Genomic DNA, 21,588 nt, shown 5'->3' on the forward strand with positions numbered 1-21,588 from the left:
GCGACTCCAGCGAAGGAGCGTCCCGGCGCAGAGACAAGGAGCAACATAACACAACAGGGAGATAGGGCCTCAGAAGATGGCTAAAACAGGAAAGTCTTGATGGCTCTACGGAAAGACAACAGGTCCTCAAGCAGTCGGATTTCAACTGGGAGGGTGTTCCAGATTAACGCAGCTTTCACCCTGAAGGAACGACCCCCCATCCTGCTGAGCCTAAATCTGGGGACAACAGCAAGGGCCTGACCTTGAGATCGGAGGTTGCGGGTGGGGACATAGAAGGAAATTGAGTTGGCCAAAATCTCAGGGCCTATACCTCTTAGGATTTTGAAGGTCAAACACAGGACCTTAAAAAGAATATGCTTCCTTACAGGGAGCCAATGCAGGGAGCGGAGGACATTAGCCACCGGGCAGAATCTAGGTAGGCCGACAATGGCTCTCGCCGCGGCGTTTTGCACCCGCTGCAGACGGGTTAACTCAGCCTGGTTGGCCCCAGCCAGCAAAGAGCTTGCGTAGTCCAGACGGGAGATGATGGTTGCCCGGACTACAAGCTGTCTGGTAGGGGCATCGAAGAATTTAAGAACTGGTCTTAAACCTCTTAACAGTCCAAAGCAACAGGCTGCAATTTATTTGGTGTGCCCTACGAATGTGAGACCAGCGTCTAACCAGACCCCTAGATTCTTCACCTCCGACACTGGGGGGTGACCAGGGAAGACCCCTAAGGGCTGCAGCACTTATTGTGTCGCCCTTAGGAGCCCTGTACCCTGACACACACACACACACACACACTGCCTTTGCAGGCTAAGTGTCCTGGTACAGAACTAAACCAAAAGAGTCGACATGGCACACATCCCTGTGTACCATGCCCACAAACCTACTGCACTGGCATACATCAGTCACCCCTCTAGCTGGGTGCCCTATGCCAGTGGTGTGGGCACAGGTGCATGAGCCCTGTGCCCCTACAGTACCCAGGGCCATTCCTGGGCACTGTAAGTGCAGTGATGCCATTAGGAGTATGTGGTGCTGGGAGGTTGTCATTTCGAACTCCACAGCACCATAATGGCTACACTGAAGACTGACAAGTTTGTTATCAAACGTTTCAGCACATTAAACCCACACTGATGCCAGTGTAGGATTTAATGGAAAATGCACTACAGGGGGCATCTTAGAGATGCCCCCTGAAACCTAACCTACAATCCACGTCTTGTCTGAGAGGCTGCCTAGGCTGCCACACAGCAGACATGTTGCTGGACCCCTGGGTGGAGAGCCCTGCTCTCGTAGGCTTGCAACAATGAACCTCCTGGACGAGGTGCTAGGGATTCTCTCCAGGATGGGCAAGGGGAAGCTTCAAAGGAGTGGCGCCTTTGTGAGCTTCTCCGGGCCACTTGCTGTACTCACCAACTGGCCCCCACCAGTTCTGACCCCCACTCTGGCGGAAAACCCTACGTGAGGAAAGGGGGTGTGCCAGCCTGTGCCGACTCCAACCCTCAGGTGGTAGAGGCGAGGTGAAGCACAACTCCGGGCTCTGGCCGTCTTGAGGATGGGGAGCCCTGCCCAATCAGAGATAGGCTCCTGTCCCCTCCCACAGGAGAGGTGCAGGATAGGGGATGTACTCACCCCAGGATAGGGACCTAATGGTCCCCAGCCCTTCCCCTACCTGTAACGCCCCTAAATTTAGTATTTAGGGGCACCCTGAACCATCCTTCCTCATATCCGATTTCGAAACAAGAAAGAAGACCAAGAAGAAGAAGACTTGCCGTGCAGCTGCTAACAAGAGGACAACACCAACTGACTTGGCCCCAACCCTACAGGCCTGTTGATCCATGAACCTGCTCCTGCTAAATCCTGGCGTCTCCTGCAGACAGCAACCTCGAGGACCTTGAAGGACCTGCCTGCCGAGACCCTCTTAGAGACTGGCACTCCCACGAGCAGTTGTTCTGCTCAAACAGCAATACCCCTGGTGCCAGCCAGGAACCGCAAATCCAGCCCACTCTGCACCCGCCGAGCCCGGCCTGTGCCCGAGTGGACAAAGACCCTGAGGACGTCCCCCCCCCCCCCGGCGATTTTGACCTGGAATCCAGTGCCCAAGAACCCTCCTTGACGACCCAGACGACGCCTGCTGCCTCAGAACCAGGGACCCCTCCAAGCGCGACCAGTAGAGGGTAAGATTTTCCGACGTCAAAAGATACCCCTGTACCCGGCGCCCCACAGCCCCCTGTGCCCAACTCCGGGGTACCTACCTATCCTCCAAGATCCCAACTTACCCCTCGAAGTGTTGGTCGCTCCTGAAGATCCTCAATCCCGAGCCTGCAGCCTTTGTCCTCTTTCCAAGATCTCTATTGAATAACATTGAGCGCCCGACAACTCAAAAGTACCCTGCACCCAGCCGCCCGAGTGCCCCTGGCAGTGCAACCTTTGTCCTAATCTACTTCCCCATTTGCCCTGAGCAAGTGACCAGGAGCCCAGCTCCCACAAACGCGTGGCCTGCTTGCCAGCAGCCACCAACTGAAGGCCCCCTGCCTCTCATTGGATAACATTGGGCCTAACTACCTCTGCACCCGGCTGCCCCTGTGCCGCTGAGGGTGTACCAACTGTACCTACCTGACCCCGGGAGACCCCTGAGTCTATGCCCAGAACCTCAACTCTGCCAGTCGAGTACTTACCTAAAAGCCGATAACTCACTTTTCTTTCATAGGCTAACATTGACTGGTTTCACTTGGAAATTCTGTGTGGAGTTTTGGAACTTTAAAATATTCATCTAAAATCAACCGAACAGCAAATTCTGATTTACTCACCTGTTATCAGGAGAGACCTCAGTGCTGCATCTTGTAGCTCAGTACTTGCCCTGAAAAGTATTTTTAACTGTACTTCCCAGTAACTTGAATTTCCTTCCATAGGATACCATTGCCTGCTTTTTGCTGAAAGTTTCAAAGTTTACATTTTTGAAACTTACAAATATGCTTTAAAAATCGTGTCAACGATAAAACCGTAAAACTTGCCTGTTTTAGATAGATGTCCCAGTGCTGAACCTAGGAGCCCAGCACTGTATTACAAAAGTAACGCGAACATACTTTACCTGCAATTTGAATTTCCTTCCATAGGATAACATTGGTAATCCTATGTGAAAAAGTTTCTAAGTGTCAACTTTTAAATACAATAATATTCCTTAACAATCATTACTATAACCAAAACGTTTTTACCTAACTGTTTGTAGAAAATGTCCCAGGACTGAATCTAGGATCCAGTCCTGTGGTTAGAAAAGTAATCTACAAAGTAACTAATTGCATATACCTAGAAATTCCCATTGAGCTCAATGTTGCATTGTGTTTGAAATTGAGTTGCCTATTGCAACAAACTGAAACTATTGTAATCAAAAAGTCTATTGCCTATTTGAAAAGTATTTAACTAAAGTAACTCATTCTGCGAAAGTATATTTTGATACCTTGTTGGTTCTAAAATAAAACAACTATATCTTTTGATACAAAACAATTGGCCTAGAGTTCAGTTCTTGAGTGTGTAAGACCATTTGCTGACTCAGTGTGTACAACAAATGCTTTACACTCTCCTCTGATACTGCCTTACTGCTCGGCCGAGCTACCACTTTAGAGAGTAAGGTTATATCTAACTTTAGCCTATGCCAAACCTCTGGGGATTGTGGACTCTGTGCACACTGTACCTTACTTTGGTCCAGTATATACAGAGCCAATTTCTTACAACTGCATGCTACACAACTCTATTCTACACCACTCTATTCTGTTCCACTTCATTTGACTCTGTGCCACACTACGTCCACTATACGACACTCTAATCTGCAAGACTGCCCTCTCCGCTGCTGAACTCAATGCCACTCTACTTTGTACCACTTTATTCTCTATGCCTCTGCACTCTCTATGACACTGCACGCTATACTACTGCTCCCTGCACCACTCTGTTCTGCATCACTCTGTGCCAATGCACTCAATGCCACTGCATTCTATTCTGCACCACTAAACCCTACGCAACACTCTACATCACTCAACACCACTCTAATCTATTCTGCACCACTGCTCTGCTAGCCCCTGCACTCTACACCTCTGCACCACTCCACACCACTCCACCCTGAACTTCTCTTCTCCACGCCACTTCACTCTACTCTGAAACAAATGTACTCTATGCCACTACAATCTACTCTGTACTACCCTGTCACTGCACTCTTTGCCAATGCACTCTACACCACTTTACTCAAAACCTATGCACTCTACTCCAATCTACTCTGCACCACTGTACTTTACGCCGCTTCGCTCTAGGACGCTCTACTCCACTCGACGATACTCCACTCTATGACGCTATACTCCATTAAATTCTACTCCACTCTATGCCACTTAACTCTACAACACTCTCCTCCATGCTGCACTACAACACTACTCCACTGTACGATGCTCTAGGCAACTCCCTCTGTCACTCTATGCCTCTTTACTCCACTCTATTCCACTCCACTATTCCACTGTTAGCCACACCATGCAGCTCTACAAAACTCTTCCCCACTCTGCCATTCCACTCTCCTACACTACTCCACTCTATGCTACTCCACTCTGACAATCTACTCCGCTCTACACCACTCTACTCTGCAACACCCTCTACACCACTCTGCTCTATACCACTCCACGACACTGTACGCCACTCCACTCTACGACACTCTACTCCCTCCTTAACGCTCCACTTCTCTTCATTCCATGCCAGTCAGCTCTACGCAACTCTATAACACTTCACTTTATGACACTGCACTCCACGCCACTCTCCTCTACATAACTAACTTTTAGCATTGCTGTACAACATTGCTAAACATATTGGCAAAGCAATAACTTTGGCGTAGGCAAGACCTATTGGCTTTGCCACTGCTTGTTTTGCCCCCATTCAGCACTCCATGTGCATGTGTTTTCTAGCTATCTTCCTCCTGTGCCTCAATTACCCTCCCCCCACACCTATGCTGTGTTCCTCACCACCCTTCCCAGCTTCTTCTCTTGAAAAACACTGAAGCAGGGATAGTATTGTGGGGTTATGGCTTGAGATCAGGCAGGTTGTTTATCTCTTGCAATTCACATATTGCATAAAAGCACAGTCTTTGTCACACAAAGCCTTTTATTGTGTTGTGGGAAGAGCTATCTGCTACACTCAGCTCTACACTCAGCTGGCTTCTGAGGCAGAAGACATAGTTGGATGTTTGTCTTGGAGGCTCTTAAATCTGCTCCCTGGACTACTGAAGAGGGCCAAATAGCTGAATCCTCTGGAAGGGAAATTCGGTAGTGGCAAGCCGTTTGCTTAACTTTGGCACTTCTTTATTCTTTTTTTAATACTGTTTAGTTTCCTGATGAAAAGTATAGTTTTGAGATATCATGAGATATGTGTTTGCTTTTCCTCTAGTATATTCCTTTTTTTTTTTGTAAATAATATTTTACCAACAAAAAATACAGAGCCAACAGCATGGCACTCACTAAGGCGAGATCCTTGCTATTTACAATCTGGTCACACTCCTTGAGATTAGCTAATGCTGATTGTAAGAAACACCATGTATACTATTCTGGAGGAATTTACCTGGTCCACCAGCTAGCCAGCTGGACCTCTGATCTTCTTTGAGGCCTGTGAGACTGGCTTAGTCAATGTTTTCTCGTGATAGAACACTTAGCTGTTGTGGAAAAATGTATAAATAGACCTACCAATCACACCTGCTTCACTGAAGGCACATCCTGGGGTTTGTGCATGACATCCCAAAAACATCACACCTCTTTGTGGCCGTATCGCTCATGCTCTGCCTTTCACTGTGGCAAAAGGCATGACTTATCAGCCTAATCCGCTGCAACACGAATAGCGAACTTTACACACATTTACAGCCGCCAACATCCAGCAGCCACTACGCACATACCTACCTGAACTAAAAGAAACAGCTAACTCACATCCTGAACAATAATTTATGATCGCAGAGTCCAAAATGTCTTGGTGTAACAGCGTACACTGCCAAGTAGAAGGCAACCCCTTTAGGCCCTAGGGGATTTGGTCACTCACGCTATATAATAGAACCTGCTGAGGCTTTTTATGTGCCATTATATATAAATGGGGATGAAAGAAATGACCAACGTGTGACAAATGTTTGAGTATGTATGGTACCTTACTTGTTAAAAATGGAAAATAAAGTTTCAACAAAAAAAATAGGCCTACCAACAGGTCATATATGAAAGTCGACAGTTCTGCCATTCACATCAATGGTTTTTGGGAGACTAGGAAGCAGAATAAATTATTTCAGTAGTTTTGAAATATGTCCCACTGGCCAGGGACCCACGTAAGTCAGCCACGTTTATTAGGTCTCGCCTAGACAGCGCTTTCGCTGTCTCTTCGAGACATGTTTTATATACTTTTTGGGATTGCACCCGTCCATTGCTTTTCATTTGTTCCTTTAAGTGTACTTTAAAAAGCCTTATTTCTAAGTGGTTAATCTTTTCCGTTTGTCCCTCCTTTTCATGGTTTGCTTTTATGGTTACCCCCACTTTTTGCTTGATGTAATGCTGTTTCTGACTGGGATCCTGTTAGTCAGGACCCCAGTCTCTGTGCTTTCGCCCCTAAATGTATTGGTAAGAACTTGGGTACATCACAGATTGGACACTGGTCTATACTTATCAGTCCCTAGTATATGGTACTAAGGTACCCAGGGCATAGGTACACCAAGGGTCCCCCATGGGCTGAAGCATGCATTATACCACCCATGGGAGAACACTCAATTTGCAACTACAGGCCTGCCATTGCAGCCTGTGTAAGCTGGTGCTAGCACCACTTATGAGAGATATGGGTTTCTCTATATCTAAGCTCACTGCACTTAAACCCTATATATCACCCCTAGAGCAGCAGGTCTTTCAATCCTTGGTTCTAAGTGTGAGTGTGCCCCTGCATGAGCAGGACACCCCGATGACCACGAAGTCCATTCTCCCGGGTTGTAAGTGAGACAGCCACATGACGTATAGAGGGGCACCGCACCATCTTGAAACAGGCTGCAACAAATCCTGTCATGTTTGGTATCAAACATGTTGGAATTGTACTCCCACAACGTAAACTGTGTGGGAGGTATGATTCCATGCACCATAAAGCTCCTTTGGGAGACCGTCAGTGCTCCTGGTACCAGTCTTCCAGGCCCGGACAGCAGGCCAGGGCTGCTGCCAACCATAGACACGCTTCTGCCTTCCTGCTGCTGAGCCAAGCTCGGGCAGGGGAAGGCAGAACAATAGGTATTTTGTCACAGGGAGGTGTGACCACCTCCCAGACAGGATTTTGTGTATTGGGGCAGGGTGGGAGCACTTGCTAGCACCACATATTCTGCGTGCAGGGCACAATTGGTGCCCTCCATGCATAGTCCAGTTCAGGCAGCCGTTGGCTCCCGCTCTGGTGCGAAACTGGACAAGGACAGGGGAGTATCCTCCCCCTTTTCCAAACCCACCTTAGGGAGGGACCCTGAATCATCCCAACCCTTTCCTTAGGGTATTTTAGGGCTTACCGGTGAGTGGGTCCCTAGATTTGTTGTGGGACAAGATTCATTTCAGACACCACTTCGGCTGTTTGGGCACACTTGACTTCGCTGTACTTCGCTCTGGGCATCAATGCTGCAACTAGGAAGCTGCTCCTGATCTTGTTGTCCTAATCATCTGCTGCAACGTCAGTTACTGTGCACCATACAAGAACCTTCCAAGCCCTGTGGGCATCCAAGACACATGAAGGAATCCCCCTTGAAGTGAAGGAGTCACTTCCTTGCATCTGCAGGCACCGCAACTAAGCTGACCGGTCTGCGGATTCTGAGCTCCCACAGACTCCAAAAGGCTCAGCAACACAGGTGGTGGTTCTTCACATCCCTCGTGGTCTGCCCAATCCTCTCAGTAAGTTTTAGGCCAGTATCCCCGGTTGGAGCCGCAGGAACCGAACCCCTGTGCACAGCGTCGACTTGTAGTTGCAAAGGCAAGTTAGCTCTCTTCCACCAAGATCTTGGAGCCTCAAGCATGTCCATAGATCAAGATCTTCATCTTCACCGCATCCTCTTGCATCGTGGACTTGCATTTTTGGTGAGCTGCTCGAGGTCCTCTTGCGTCTCCAGTGCCTCCGGCATGTGGGTCCACTTGGTCATCTTTGTAGTCTTTGGGCTCCCCTGATTGCTTGGGCCTGCCCGGACTACCCTACTTATGGTGAGTCTCCAGGACCTTGCTGGTCCGGACATTGCACCTTTCTCCACTTCCACTTTGTTTGCAGTTGCCAAGGCTTGTTGGTGCTTCCGTCAGACACCGACCCCTCCACTCTCAACATCCAACGTGGGACAGCTCGTGTATGGCTTCTGGGCTTCCACAGCGTCGCCTGGTCCACACTGCTGCAGTTCTATGGTTACATTTGGCTCCCCTGCAGCACCCGACTTCAGTGGGTATTTGTCTTCCGTGGCTCCTTGTCACTCCTAAGTGACATAGACTCTGTCCCCTCTGCTTGCAGGTTCTTCACATCTTGAATTCACCTTTGAGTTCCACCGGACACTTTCACCTTCTCCAGCAGCGGCATCTTTCTGAAGTCCTCCATTGGGTTCAGTGGTGGTTTCCAACGCCACTTCACACCTATGCACCCTTCTTCCCTGTGGCAGGTATCCTGGTTCCTAAGGTATCCACAGCTGGGGTTGCTCTTCAACCTTATGTCTTCTAAGGGGTACCTTCAGGGTCCGCTGGGAAGGGTCCTTCTTCTTCTTTAAAAACGTAATTTCAACATACTTATTGACTTGTATTGATCACACACTCGTGTTCCCACTTAGCACACATCCTCTGTGAGGCTCCTGGTTACTTACCTCGGGTGGTGCCTTGGGTCCTGCCACTTCCACGTCTTCTGGGTACAGTCTTGACTCGAGTCGTGGTTCGCATACCACTTATTTAGTATATGGTGTGGTTCCGCCCCCCTACCCCCCGGGTGACCGCTGTGTATTAAGTGCTACTTAGCTGTTTCTATTGTAAAGTATTGTGTGTATTGTGTATATCTCCTGGTAGGAGTTATCTGTAATTGTTAGTAAGTGTCTTTATAATGAATACACATTTTTATAAATGCACTGTGTGGTTCTTTTTCACTTAATCTATACTTATAAGATTATGTTTTGGTAAAACAAGCTGCTTTACACTCCTTCTGGACTAAGCCTGAAGCCTGCTTTCCACAGCTACCCCTTAGAGAGCTTTCAAAGGTTGTCTAAGTCCACTAAAATCACCATAAGGGTTTCATGATTGCTGCAGGGTGCCCACTTACGTAAGTGTGCATCATATACCAAGCCAGGTTCTCACACAAGTGCTTGTTGTTTTTTAAGCATGGGTAGATTAAGTGATTTACCGGAATCACAAGAAGTTAATCCGGCTGGTTCCCTAGTCATGCCGTTAAGTCACAACCTCTCCCTTTGTTCACAAAGTAGCCGGACTGCGTTCGAAGTAAACCATGTCAAACTGCTTATTTATGTGCCCTGAATCGCACAACCTGACACAGCAGAGAGGGAGCTACTACTCATTAGATCACGTGCAAAAGCCTCTACAGTGGTAGTTGGACATAACTCAACTTTTACTTTTGTTTCCCACGACTACTGGGCCATACCAGTGAAAGCGTTCAACTGGGGGAATGGCCAGATGCAAGATCAAACATTGGGTATGTTCGTATGTAACTCCAGGACTTTGTGGGCCTGGTCTCACTGGTACAGAGCACCAGTGGTTTTCTAAAGGAGGCCTCGAAATGGGTTTCTATGTGGCTCTATTTTGTGCCCTGGCACAGGCAGTAATTTTTTTTTTTAGGACTGCAGTGACAGCAGGCACATAGATGTGTGCCTGCTCAATTCTCACTAGTGGAGAAGTTACAGCATGATGTGATGCCAGGTGAGCCTTGTAGGGAAAGGTAAATCCTTTAAAGAGAGTCATTTTCTCTGGATTTCCCTTCTCTTTTTGAAACTCAGGAGCAGCAACATTGCCATGGTGTTACCAGGGCTTAAAGTGGAAGCTTTTTCCATATTATTTACAAGCCATACTTCCTGCTTATTTATCTTATGCAACTAACAACCATTGACAAAGCCAATAGTCCTCACTTGTTGTAGGTATGATATAACATGTTGTATCATATATCTGGATGCAATGACAGAAACAGCAAAATACAAGTCGGTCGCCCACTGTGCTAAATGCAAAAACAACAATTGATGGACAGAATGCAGAACAATGTCATCCATTCACCCCAGTACAAAGATCTGAGCCTAAATCCATAGTTTTTTTGCTCATCATGCCTTCCAGTTTGGAACCCAGCCATATGCAAATCAGTCTTGACCCTGTGCCTCATGGGAACAGTCAACCCCTCATCAGCTAGTATAGCTTGACTCCAGTGGCATTGAGAGCACGAGACCCACGTCTGGGCATACCCGTCCACTTGGGGTGACCAATGCAAAACCAGCAATTGATGGAAAGAATGCAGAACAATGTCATACATTCACCCCAGTACAGAGATCTGCGCCTAAATCCATTGTTCTTTTGCACACCATGCCATTCCAGTTTGAACCCAGTCATATGCAAATCTGTCTTGGCCCTGTGCCTCATTGGAACAGTCAACCCCGAACTGCCAGGCCATGTCCTCCCAGGACTGGAAACAAGCATCCTAGGACTGGTTTTGGGGGTTCACCCCCTCATCAGCCAGGATAGCTTGACTCCAGTGCCATGGAGAGCACGGGACCCATGTCTGGGCATACCTGTCCATTCGAGCTGACAAATGCAAAAACAACAATTGATGGACAGAATGTAGAACAATGTCATACATTCACCACAGTACAGAGATCTGGGCCTAAATCCATCGGTTTTTTTTTTTGCTCACCATGCCATGTTTCAGGTCTCCGACCCATCCTCTCCTTTTGTTTGCTTGGTTCGCCCTAAGTTGGCAGGGTATGCCCAGATGTGGGTCCCTTGCTCACTTTGCCCCTGAATTCAATCTAGCCTGGCTGATGAGGGCTGTTAGCCCGAAACCAGTCCCGGGATGCTTGTTTCCGGTCCAGAGAAGACACTGCTTGGCAGTTCGGGCTGGACTGTTCCCATGAGGCACAGGGTCAAGACTGATTTGCATAATCTGTGTCTAAACTGGGGTGGCAAAGTGAGCTAAAGAATGATTATGGATTAAACACAGATCTATACTGGGGGGTGAGTGTCTTAAAAGTTTCAGCGCTCCGTCCATCATCTCCTTGTGTTTGCTTAGTTTTCCCTAAGTTGGCTGGGTATGCCCAGACGTGGGTCCGTTTCTCACTTTGCCACTAGATTCAAGCTAGCCTTGCTGATGAGGGCTGTTAGCCCAAAACCGGTCCCAGGATGATTGTTTCCGGTCCAGGGAAGACATGGTTTGGCAGTTTGGGCTGGACTGTTCACATGGGGCACAGGGTCAAGACCGATGTGCATATAGCTGTGTCTGAACTGGGGTGGTGAAATGAGCTAAAGAATGATGATGTATTCAACCAGATCTGCGACTGGGGGTGAGTGTCTGAAAAGTTTCAGCGCTCCATCCATCATCTCCATGTGTTTGCCTTGGCACACTATGCTAAGTACACATTTTTAGCTTATGTGTGTTAAGCCACGCTCCTAATTACATTGGCCACGCCCATTTGAGAGATTCCCCAGTTATTCCATCCCACTTAAAGCCTTGTGTATCGCCGATGCTGTGTTTAGAACTATACACGCCACAGATGGAAGGTAGCACATTTTATGTACACTTTGCACGGAGTTCCGTTGTGGCTTTAATCTATAATTCCCAACCCAGCTGCACTTAGCACGATTTGCCACCATTCTTTGACGTCCTCTTCTCCTTCCATGCAGCTGTGCCACGGCTGCGCGCGCCAAAACAGCCAGTTCCCAGTTTAGACACTAGGATGCTGTCCCAGAAGAAGCGTGGGCAGGCAGACTCTGAGGGGTAGCTTGCAGCAACGTTGCTAGCCCAGTATTGTTCTGGCTGATACAGACGTTGGCTTGGCCCTCCATGGGGCCGGCGCAGACACCCAGAGGCAGTGTCCCACCCCCCTGCCTTGCTGTTAAACTGAGGGGCCTGGCTGAGGGCAGGTTATGTGGCTGTTGGGCCATCCTCACCTCAGCTCCCCTGGAGCAGCAGCAGCTCTGTGTTTTTCTTCACCCCTTCCCTGCCAGACCATCACCCAGATGATATAATTGTCTGGGGAGGAGGAAGAGTAAGTGAGGCGGCCACGCTTGGGCCTGTTGTTGGCATCTCGGCTCCAGAGTCTTTCAGGCCTCGGCGGAGAGGGTGTATGTTTGATTAGGCCTCTCTGTGAGGCCCCTTTCCAAGAGAGGAAAATTGGGAGGATGTCATGTTGGGGTTAGAGCTGCCGAATTTGGAACTATGAAAATGGGTTCGAGTCCCAGGTTTAGCTCGACATCCTGTGCAGAATACCGAAGTGCCCAAGGCCTAAAATACAAATGAATTTACGTGACGGTGCTCATATAATTGCTACCCTTGGAGCGAATGCACGCTATATGAAACTATAATAAAAATAGCCGTCAGTCAGTATAGCTTTATTCGATTTTGGTTTAAAAATCATAAAAGCGTACAGTTAAAATCAATTATAGGTAAAAACATACATACAATAACATATAATATCTGCAAGTTAAAAACTTTTGCCAAACCTGTGGGGATAAATATCTTAATTATAGCGTACTTTTCAAAGGTTAAGATTAAATCAAACAGCAATTAATAGGGGTTCCAATACTTAGGACTATAAAACAATGATTCCTGTCGGGTATAGGTGGGAAAGCTACGGCAGCTCGAGACATGGAGTCCTCTGCCCATTAACATGTTGCAGCCTACCTTTAGACTAGATGTGGGGATGCACTGCATTCTAGGGTAAAAATCATGCAAATCCCAGACGGAGATTGGGCCGTTGCCCACTTGGGGTGCACAGGTACGCAGGTACGGGACAATGTGTGTCTGCCTAAATCTAACGAGTACTAGGTCACCAACGATATCTTTTGGGAGGGAACCCAGCCAACCCATCCTTCTAACACTCATTATTGTACCCTCGAGGTTAGGTGGCAGGGGTCTGTTGTTTGTCAGCCAAAATTTAACCTTTTCAGCAGGTCATGTTGTCTCTCGGTTTTCCCAGATGTAAGTGCTGGTACTCCCGCGAGGACACACACAAAAGGAGCTGCATCCGGTGGGAGTTGGATAGGAGTAACTTTATTATACTGTGCTCTAGGAGCAGTAATCTGCGGCAAAATGGGTTTAAAAGAAGTTTTGTGAGCTATTGGGGCTGGTGCGTTAGGGACTATTGATTGGGTTGAAACCCTTTTGTCTTGCGTAATTGGCTTGGGTCTTTGGGAGTAGAAGGTGGGTGGGAACAATTAGGTGTTATAAAGCATTTATTGGCTAGCAAGTTAGACTTGATGGTTTCCTCCATTCCAGTCAGCCTGTCCCCTAGTGTGTTTATTTTTTCTATTAGTGGTGATATTATAGAGCTGACCAATTGTTCAATAAGGGATTATAGATCCAGCTGTGTAGGAGATGCTAGAACTACTAATTTCTCAACAGCTTCAGGAGTCGTGGAAGAATTACTGACTGGAACTGTGTGGCTTAAGCACAATTGTGGGAGTTTTGATTGGTTCCCGATGTAATTAACCCCACTACGTTTCCTAAAATAGCATTATGTTTGCTCATGTTTTAAGAGTTTGCAAAGGCTGGAACATAGTAATGAAGGAGGATTCTTTATACAATAATTAAAACGCCCATGTTCCTTCTTAACATGGCTTTCTGCCTTTGTTTAGTGTTAATTATGTGTCACGGACCATGAAAGCACCTTTAGACCACATTTTAAACCCTGTTCACCTTATGTTAAATGTTTAAAGTACACATGATCAGTGGAAAAAATACCAGCTTTGGTTGGTTTTCTTAATTTTCGTATTAGCCAGGACAGTAAAATGCTGGTTAAAAAGACCGCCAGATCGCAAGCCAAAATGTAGTGCTTCTAGTTCCCAACAATGTTTCTGCTTCTATGAGCATTAAAATACATAATTTATCAAATATTTCTCTAAAAATGAGCCCATTGAGGCTAGTCAAATGTGGTTTCATAAACTGCTGTGATCCAGGAATTTGGTACACTTTTTTGGGGGGGAGCTGGGTTGAATTGTGATCCCAATCGGACCCTGATGGAGTGGATGTGTGTGGTGTGAAGTGGAATTTGATCATTAGTTTTGATCTACAGAGCAGTGTTGAGTTGAGAAAGCATTGCTAAACGGGGAGAAAGAGAGGCACCAAGTGTAAAGGGATTAAACAGAGGACTTAGAGACTTGGAAAGTGTGCCTGCGTCCTTTTATGTGCCCCACGAGCCATGTAAACCTTACATATAGGCCCTTGACAAATACAACAAGCATTGAAAATGCAATAGGTCTTGCAATGGAAATGTTGGAGCTATTGGTTTTGTAATTGACACATTTATTTTAATGTGTGGGTCTTGAAACGTGCAAAAGTAATAGCTTTGTCATTTACAATGGCAATACTTTATACTTTTTCAAATGTGACACCTATAGCACTTGTAATGTCAACGATACATACAATCCAGACCCTACTGCCTTTGACAGCGCTCGTCATTTGCCGAGAGGTACAATGGCAGGCAGGGTGGGTGTCTGTAAAGGTGGAGCAGCCAAGGAACTGAGTTAAGGAGCCACCGTGCTAAGAGAGAAGAGCTGTGTGACAACAGTCAAAGCAGCAGGGGACGAGCTGCATTTTTGCCACCCACTAAAAACAAGCTTTCGGCATTGTGGGGGGCTAATTGGGGAGAGTGGGGAAAGGGCCTAAGGTTTCAGTGAGGCGGAGTTGGGCTCGCAGTTTGGATGGGTGAGGGAGGTGTGGGGTCGCATGGCTTGGGAGGAGGCGAAAAGGGGATGGGTACAGGAGGGGAGAGACATTGCATTAAGGGGGTGGTCGCAGCAGGGGCCTTTCATCCTTCTGAGGCCGTTTGGGTTGGGGTGCAGTTCGGCGGGCGATGGGAGGACAGGCTGGGGGTCGGGCATGGTCTGTTCCAGAGTGGGACCTAAGAAACCAAGTAGCTTGTTTTAAGGCCTAAAAAACATACAGCATGTACTTTGGGCTTGTTTTTAATATGGTAGCCATGCTTACTGACTGGGCGGGGGTGCGGAGGCCCAAGGCTGGGTAAGGGCCAAAGCGTGTGGAAGAACTCGCTAATTCCCTTCGGACAGTGTGTCGGTCCCATGGGGATTAAATGATGGCTATGCCCGGAAGGGGGTGGTGGGGAATCTGGAGCAATCCCTGGGAGCGCAGAAGCAGAGATGGACTGGGAGAGTGGGGCGAGAGAGGTGCAAGGGAGCAGATGGCGCAAGGGGGTAGTGCACAGGGGCAACGGGGTGACAAAATGCCAAGTGCTAGGGGGCCGCTAATGGAGTATGGGTGGCGTGTCATCTATACATGGAGGCTACTGGGTGAAGTGATGGTGCGGCAGGCAAGGAGGCTGGAGGGCAGTGAGGTGGCGTGCGTGCAAATGGGTGGAGGAGGGAGGCAGGCTGGCAGATTAAGAGACCGAGGGGTGGCGTATACGTGATCGGTCAGTAGCAACGGATGAGAAAGCGGGACGGCAGGGAAGGGTTTGAAGGGATGCGGGAACCATCATACTTGGAGGTAGGAAGTCAAGGCGGGGTAGTGGATCGGCAAAATGGATCCGATAAAGGAAAGCGAGCAAGCGTCTTCCTGGGGAGATCTGGAATGAGAAAGATGCTGGTCGGCAAAAAGTACGAAGAGTGGGGCAGGGGGTGGGGCGCAGGGCTACTAACTTATGGGTATGTAGATTGGAGAGCGGAGTCGGACGTCTCTGAATACGATGGTGATCGGGTTGATCGTGGAGTTGAGCGAACAGGACCTGCGGGAGGAAAGAAGGGGGTGATTAATGTACGAGGGAAAACGGAGCGGTACGAGTAGGGTTGGTGGGCAAAGGGGGTGCAGTAAGGATACCTAGTTCAATCGTTGTCACTGATTGGAGTGAATCCGGTATGCGATCCCAGCAGCTAATCGGGCTGAAAACTAATTCCGCATTTGGCACGGCGGTGGGAGTGGAGAAGAATGGTTATGACGTGTGGTAATGGGCGTGATGGGGGTTGGTAAGCGCTGAATGGGCGGGAGCTGGGAGGGCAAGCGCTGAGTGGGAGGGAGCTGGGAGGGCCGGAGGACGTCTCCGGCGAGGGATCAAGGCAAAGAGGAGGTCTGAGCCAACATTGTGAAGCAAAACAAAACGAAACCTTGGTACAAGACAAGTAAGACAATTGAGCCACTGAATGGAGAAAAAAGCCTGTCAGCCAGTGGAAGGGCTGCAGGAACATAAGTACAGACATGTACGGAACACAGTTGGTGGGGAGAGATGTACAACATGGTCAGTGTGGTAAATGGTTTCTGACCAGGAACGAACATGTGACCCAATGCGATGACAATGTATGTAGAGGATGACAATTGAAACAAGCATTGGCGCAGTGCGGCAGAAACGAGAGACACGGCCTAGCGGCCGTGAAAGTACGGCCGGCCAGCCGTGAATAATTAGGGGAGGAGGGAGGAGCTGGGGAACAGATGGCTGGCTTTGATGTGCACGCGCTTTATGTCAATGCGCTTGCGCATTGAGCTTGCTTTTCACAGGCACTGGATGAAATCGCCAGTTTGGTTAACCTCTGGATAAGCCCCTATATTCTCGCAAGCTCAATGCACAGGCGCATTGACAGGCGAGACCTAAAAATGTTACACTTGTCCTCAGAAAATTTGGTAGCGAAGATATAAAAGGTGCGTTTGTTGCTAGAATACAAGCTTGCTGGTATAAGCATCTAGTTTGGGTCCAACACATGCTGCAGGAAAATGCATTTAACACAGTCAGTCGTTTACGTAAACATCTCAAACCAGATATGGGCGAACTAACAAATTAATTTGGAGAGCTAAGCTAAAGGTCTGACTTGGCTCTAAAAGCCCTTGCACGAGCCAAACCTGGAAAATATTAGGCATATCAATCATAAAACAAACATGTGAAAATATGATCAAGTCTGATCAAAATTCAAAACCTGTATTTATTTAACACAGTGAAGCGATTCACCTTAGAACCTCAGATTATATACACGGATTGAACAGTATATATTCAAAGTGATAATTTTTAAAAAGAAACTTATAGTCTTGCCCCCGTCCTTACAACAATTGCATTAGGGAACTAAGAGGCAAGTCCGATGGCTAAGCGTAGTTAAAATCTTAATTATAGATGAAGTAACATAATAGACTTAAATCAAACACGAGGTTTTTGTACAGTGCACTTCCTGAACTTATATATTGTATTTCAAAGGTTCGCTCATATATGATAAAGAAGAATAAGGAGGCCAGGTGAATGTAAAATCTTTGCCTATGATCATACAATTTGTGAGCAAATCAGCCAGGATTCATAATAGGTTCTCTTTTTCACATTGAGCAGTTCAGCGATAAATATATAGATAGATGGGTATTATTTTTCTAGGTCCTATTTTACCTCACAGGTTAATATTTTGTCTACTATTCTTGGAGCGTGAGCATAACAAGTGGTGGCATGCAGAAACCACATGCAAGCTCGCTTTGTTTTTGTCTCGAGGATCTGAGAATATTACAAAGTGAGCCAGAGCCAGGCGTCTAGGTCAAGCTTTTAGTAGCATGGCCACCAATATCTAAAACCATCAAAAACGTAAGTAAGGCATTTATATGTAACTAATTAACAGTGAAAACTCAAGATAGAATGTGGGATAACTATTATTTGTTAACACATTCCTGATCTGATTTTGTAAAGATTATATTTTCTTAAAGGGTCCATTCAGCAGCTTGCACCATGTTTGCATCGCCCTACCCCGCTCTTGATGCCTTACAGAGCCACATTTTTTTTTAACACAGCCCGGGTTTGAAGATGTTACTGATCACAGCCTACCTCCAAACAAAACAAGCACATGCCAGCCATCTCGCAGCAGCAGAACAAACGCAGACCCAACTTCGTGCTCCCGCCTCAGTGGTTACCTGCTAAGACTCTGTTTTTGTTAAAGCTGGAAATCTTTTCCAAATCATAATAAGTTGCTGTTGCCCGGAATAACCTTCTCTTCCAGCGTCTCGCTGAGCAGAGGGATGTGCAGGCAGGAGATCTGCCTGTGACCCATGCTTTGCTTTAACACCATCGGTGCGGCGCATTTTCCCGCTGTGCGCTGAAGATTTGAAAATCCCGCGGTTCATGACGAGCTCAGCTCGTCATGAGCGTACGAGAGGTGTACTTCATGACTAGCTGAGCTCGTCATCAGCGTCGAAGGGGTTAACAATGGCCAGAGGCTGCAAGGTGAAGTATTACATGCAGGCAGCAGGGCGAATGAGGGCGGAGTGGGGCACTGAACAGTCGCTTTATGAAAAGTGTCCACCATTTGACCTCTATCTTTGAATGCTCAGCAAATGTCACATGCACAAAACCATAGCGCAATAGCTTCTTCGCTCACCTATTGCACATTTCATGTGAAAATTACACAAAAGTGGCCCCTGGGTTCACAAAACATTACAACGTGCTGTTTGGGGCCGGAAAACATGCATGTCCGTTTATTGAAGAAAAGTAAAGAAACTGACTTATTGTAGTCTCGACAACGACACTCAACATCCTGTGATTCTGGGCAAATCACTTAATCTCCTCGTGCCTAGCAAAAAAAATTAATGTGTCCATCTGTAACAAACTGGTGCTCATGTAGAGAGAGCACTCTGATACCTGATATCTTCGGGTCTAGTTCGCGCTATATAAAACCCTAAAAAAAAATAAGAACAATATTTACAGGCCTGTTTACAAAAATGGAGAGGAGCGAGTGAAAACCGGACCGACCGTGTGAATTGCTTTTTAACAAAGATAAAAGTAGTTCCTAAAACAGATGCTAAAATGTGACCAGTGAATTAGAGTAATTGGCCCTTGCTCGGGGAGGGCTAAACGCAGAGAGAGACAGGACGCATGCATGCCATAGGCAAATTGGGAGAAAGAATAGGAGAGCGACGATGGAGCCAGCACATAAGAAACCTATGGGCTGGCTGAAACCCAGAAAGTACATAAAACATGTTTCAAAGTAATAGAGCACTACCACACCATGCATACTCCACACTACCACACTCCTGTCCACTCCCTTCCCCTTTATTCCACGCTAATCCATTCTGCACCACTCCACTCGTGACATGCCCCACTACCATACACCCTTCCATCAAAGACACTCTACTACACAACATGCCACAGCACTCTAAACCTCTCCACACCACTTGCCCCGCTCCAATCTCCCCACACTCTACCCTAGTCTACTGCACCCCACTACACACCACTCGAATCTACCCTACTATAATTCCCCCAATCTACCCCACTCCACCCTGATCCAATCTACTCCACACCACTCCAATCTACTCCAGTGCCCAATCTACCCTACTATAATCCTCCCAATCTACCCCTCTGTACCCCAATCCATCCCACAGCACTCGTCCCCAGTCTACCCCAATCTTTTAGAATTTTGGTTGAAAAGTTGTATGAAATAAAAGTTTACACTTAAACCTGTCCCGTAGAGATACTGGAATTCCAAAATGAACTGCTGTAAACTCTTGGCTGGGTAAAATGGACCTAGATGTACCTGATTACTTTAGTGGGACACTCCAACCGCATTTCTTTTATATCTAGTGGCTTTCCGGTGACTTGTTGGCCTAGCCTAATGTTCCTGCCTGGATCCTGTGTACTCCGGTGATTGCCTGTTTTAGATGTATTTGCAGTTTTTCTCAATTTTGCTTGACGTGTCTGACATTCTAAGAGTAGAAGACTTCAGTCCATAAACACTAAGTGGAAGGAAGGAAATTGTGAACTATAATTTCATTGCACCGATTTCAGATGTATGTTGTGGGTTTTTTCTTACAGGCTGTAATAGAAGTGTCAAAAAAGTACCTTCCCAGCCTAGCCTCAGGCTACTCTAGTCCGAAACTCACCCTACATGTCGGAGATGGTTTTGAGTTCATGAAACAGAACCAGGACGCCTTTGATGTGATCATCACAGACTCTTCAGATCCTGTGGGTAAGGTGGCAAATGCATCCGTCCACTTCTGTGTCCATGGGGAAGTGGAAAATCTTCTGCATTTCAGAGACTCTTCTCAATCCTACTGCTTACTTTGCTGTGGTCCTGTCACTTTAACCCCTTCGCTGCGGCGGCTATTCCGCTGCAGCGCTAAGGGGGTGGGGCGGCCGCCCGGCGGTTCCGTGCTTTTGACTGAACCGCTCCGTCACGGCTCGCGGGTGAGCTCTGCTTGTGACGGAACGGTTCCGTCACGGCCCCGCCCGTTCTTTAGAACGTTAGCTCAGGCGCGGAATTCGCGCCGCGCAGGTGCGGCGGCAGGGCCGTGACGGAACCGTTCCGTCACCAGCACAGCCCACCCGTGGCTTGTGACGGAACGGTTCCGTCACGAGCTTGGAAGAGGTCAATATTGGACCCTCTATTGTTTTACCACATCCCACCTCAGCAGTATTTCACCCCCCTTTTGTCGCCATACCTTTATTTCCTCCCACCACGAAAAACATAATGTCTTTTATTGCATGTCTTGCCCTTACATTTGCAACCTTTAGTCACGCTCTGCTGGTGCTTGAAGAGATATGTATCCAGTGTTTTGGTACACACTAGCTTTTCTTGTTTTTTCAAGTTATGCCAGTATTTGGTGTGATTGTGTTTACCTGAATGCCACAAAACCATAGCGCAATAGCTTCTTGGCTCACCTAACGCACATTTCATGTGAAAATTACACAAAAGTGGCACCTGGGTTCACAAAACATTACAACGTGCTGTTTGGGGCAGAAAAACCATGCATGTCCGTGTATTGAAGAAAAGTAAAGAAACTGACTTATTGTAACCTACTTGTGCATCTGTGTTAGGCATTAGAGGATGTAGCCTTACGGCTAAAGCGTTCGACCTCGAAGCTGGGGAACCGGGTTCGAGTCTCAACATCCTGTGATTCTGGGCAAATCACTTAATCTCCTCGTGCCTAGCAAAAAAAATGAATGTGTCCACCTGTAACAAGCTGGTGCTCATGTAAAGCGCTCTGATTCCTGATATCTCCGGGTCTAGTTCGCTCTATATAAAACTCTAAAAAATAAATAAATAAAATTAGGTTATGTAGAGCTGGGAGAGGGGAATTTAACAGACTGATAAATGCATTTTAGACTTTAACTTAGTTACATATTGCATACTGTCGCTGCCACTCCTCTCACCCATCACATAGCCTGGGTTGATACAGAATTACCCTCGACTCTGAAAGAGGGTGCATTCTTGGTGTCCCACAGCTGTAATGTCAATCAGAGAAAAGCAAAATGAATGAAGAAACGCCAGCGGGCTAGATGAGTCTTAAGTTCAATGCGGCGTTCAGTGCGCTGCTGAGAAAACATTACAAGGAAGGGCGACAGATCATTACCAAGCCAACCAAGCCTTTGTATTTGTAACATAAACCTATTTACATGCACCATCAACAGGACAGCATGCATGATGAAAGTACCAATTTGACTGTCTGAAACTGGCCTTTGTG

General features: G+C 47.2%; 1 protein-coding gene across 1 annotated transcript in view; it reads left to right on the forward strand.

Moving 5' to 3' along the window:
• Positions 1 to 21,588, forward strand: part of SRM (spermidine synthase) — a 127,850-nt gene that overhangs the window by 66,853 nt on the left and 39,409 nt on the right. The window contains exon 4 of the mRNA XM_086921319.1: positions 19,940 to 20,093. Within this exon, the coding sequence (XP_086777445.1) occupies positions 19,940 to 20,093 (154 nt within the window). The remainder of the gene's footprint in view (positions 1 to 19,939; positions 20,094 to 21,588) is intronic.

Source organism: Lissotriton vulgaris, chromosome 5 (genome assembly GCF_964263255.1).
Source record: "Lissotriton vulgaris chromosome 5, aLisVul1.2, whole genome shotgun sequence".
Lineage (NCBI taxonomy): Eukaryota > Metazoa > Chordata > Amphibia > Caudata > Salamandridae > Lissotriton > Lissotriton vulgaris.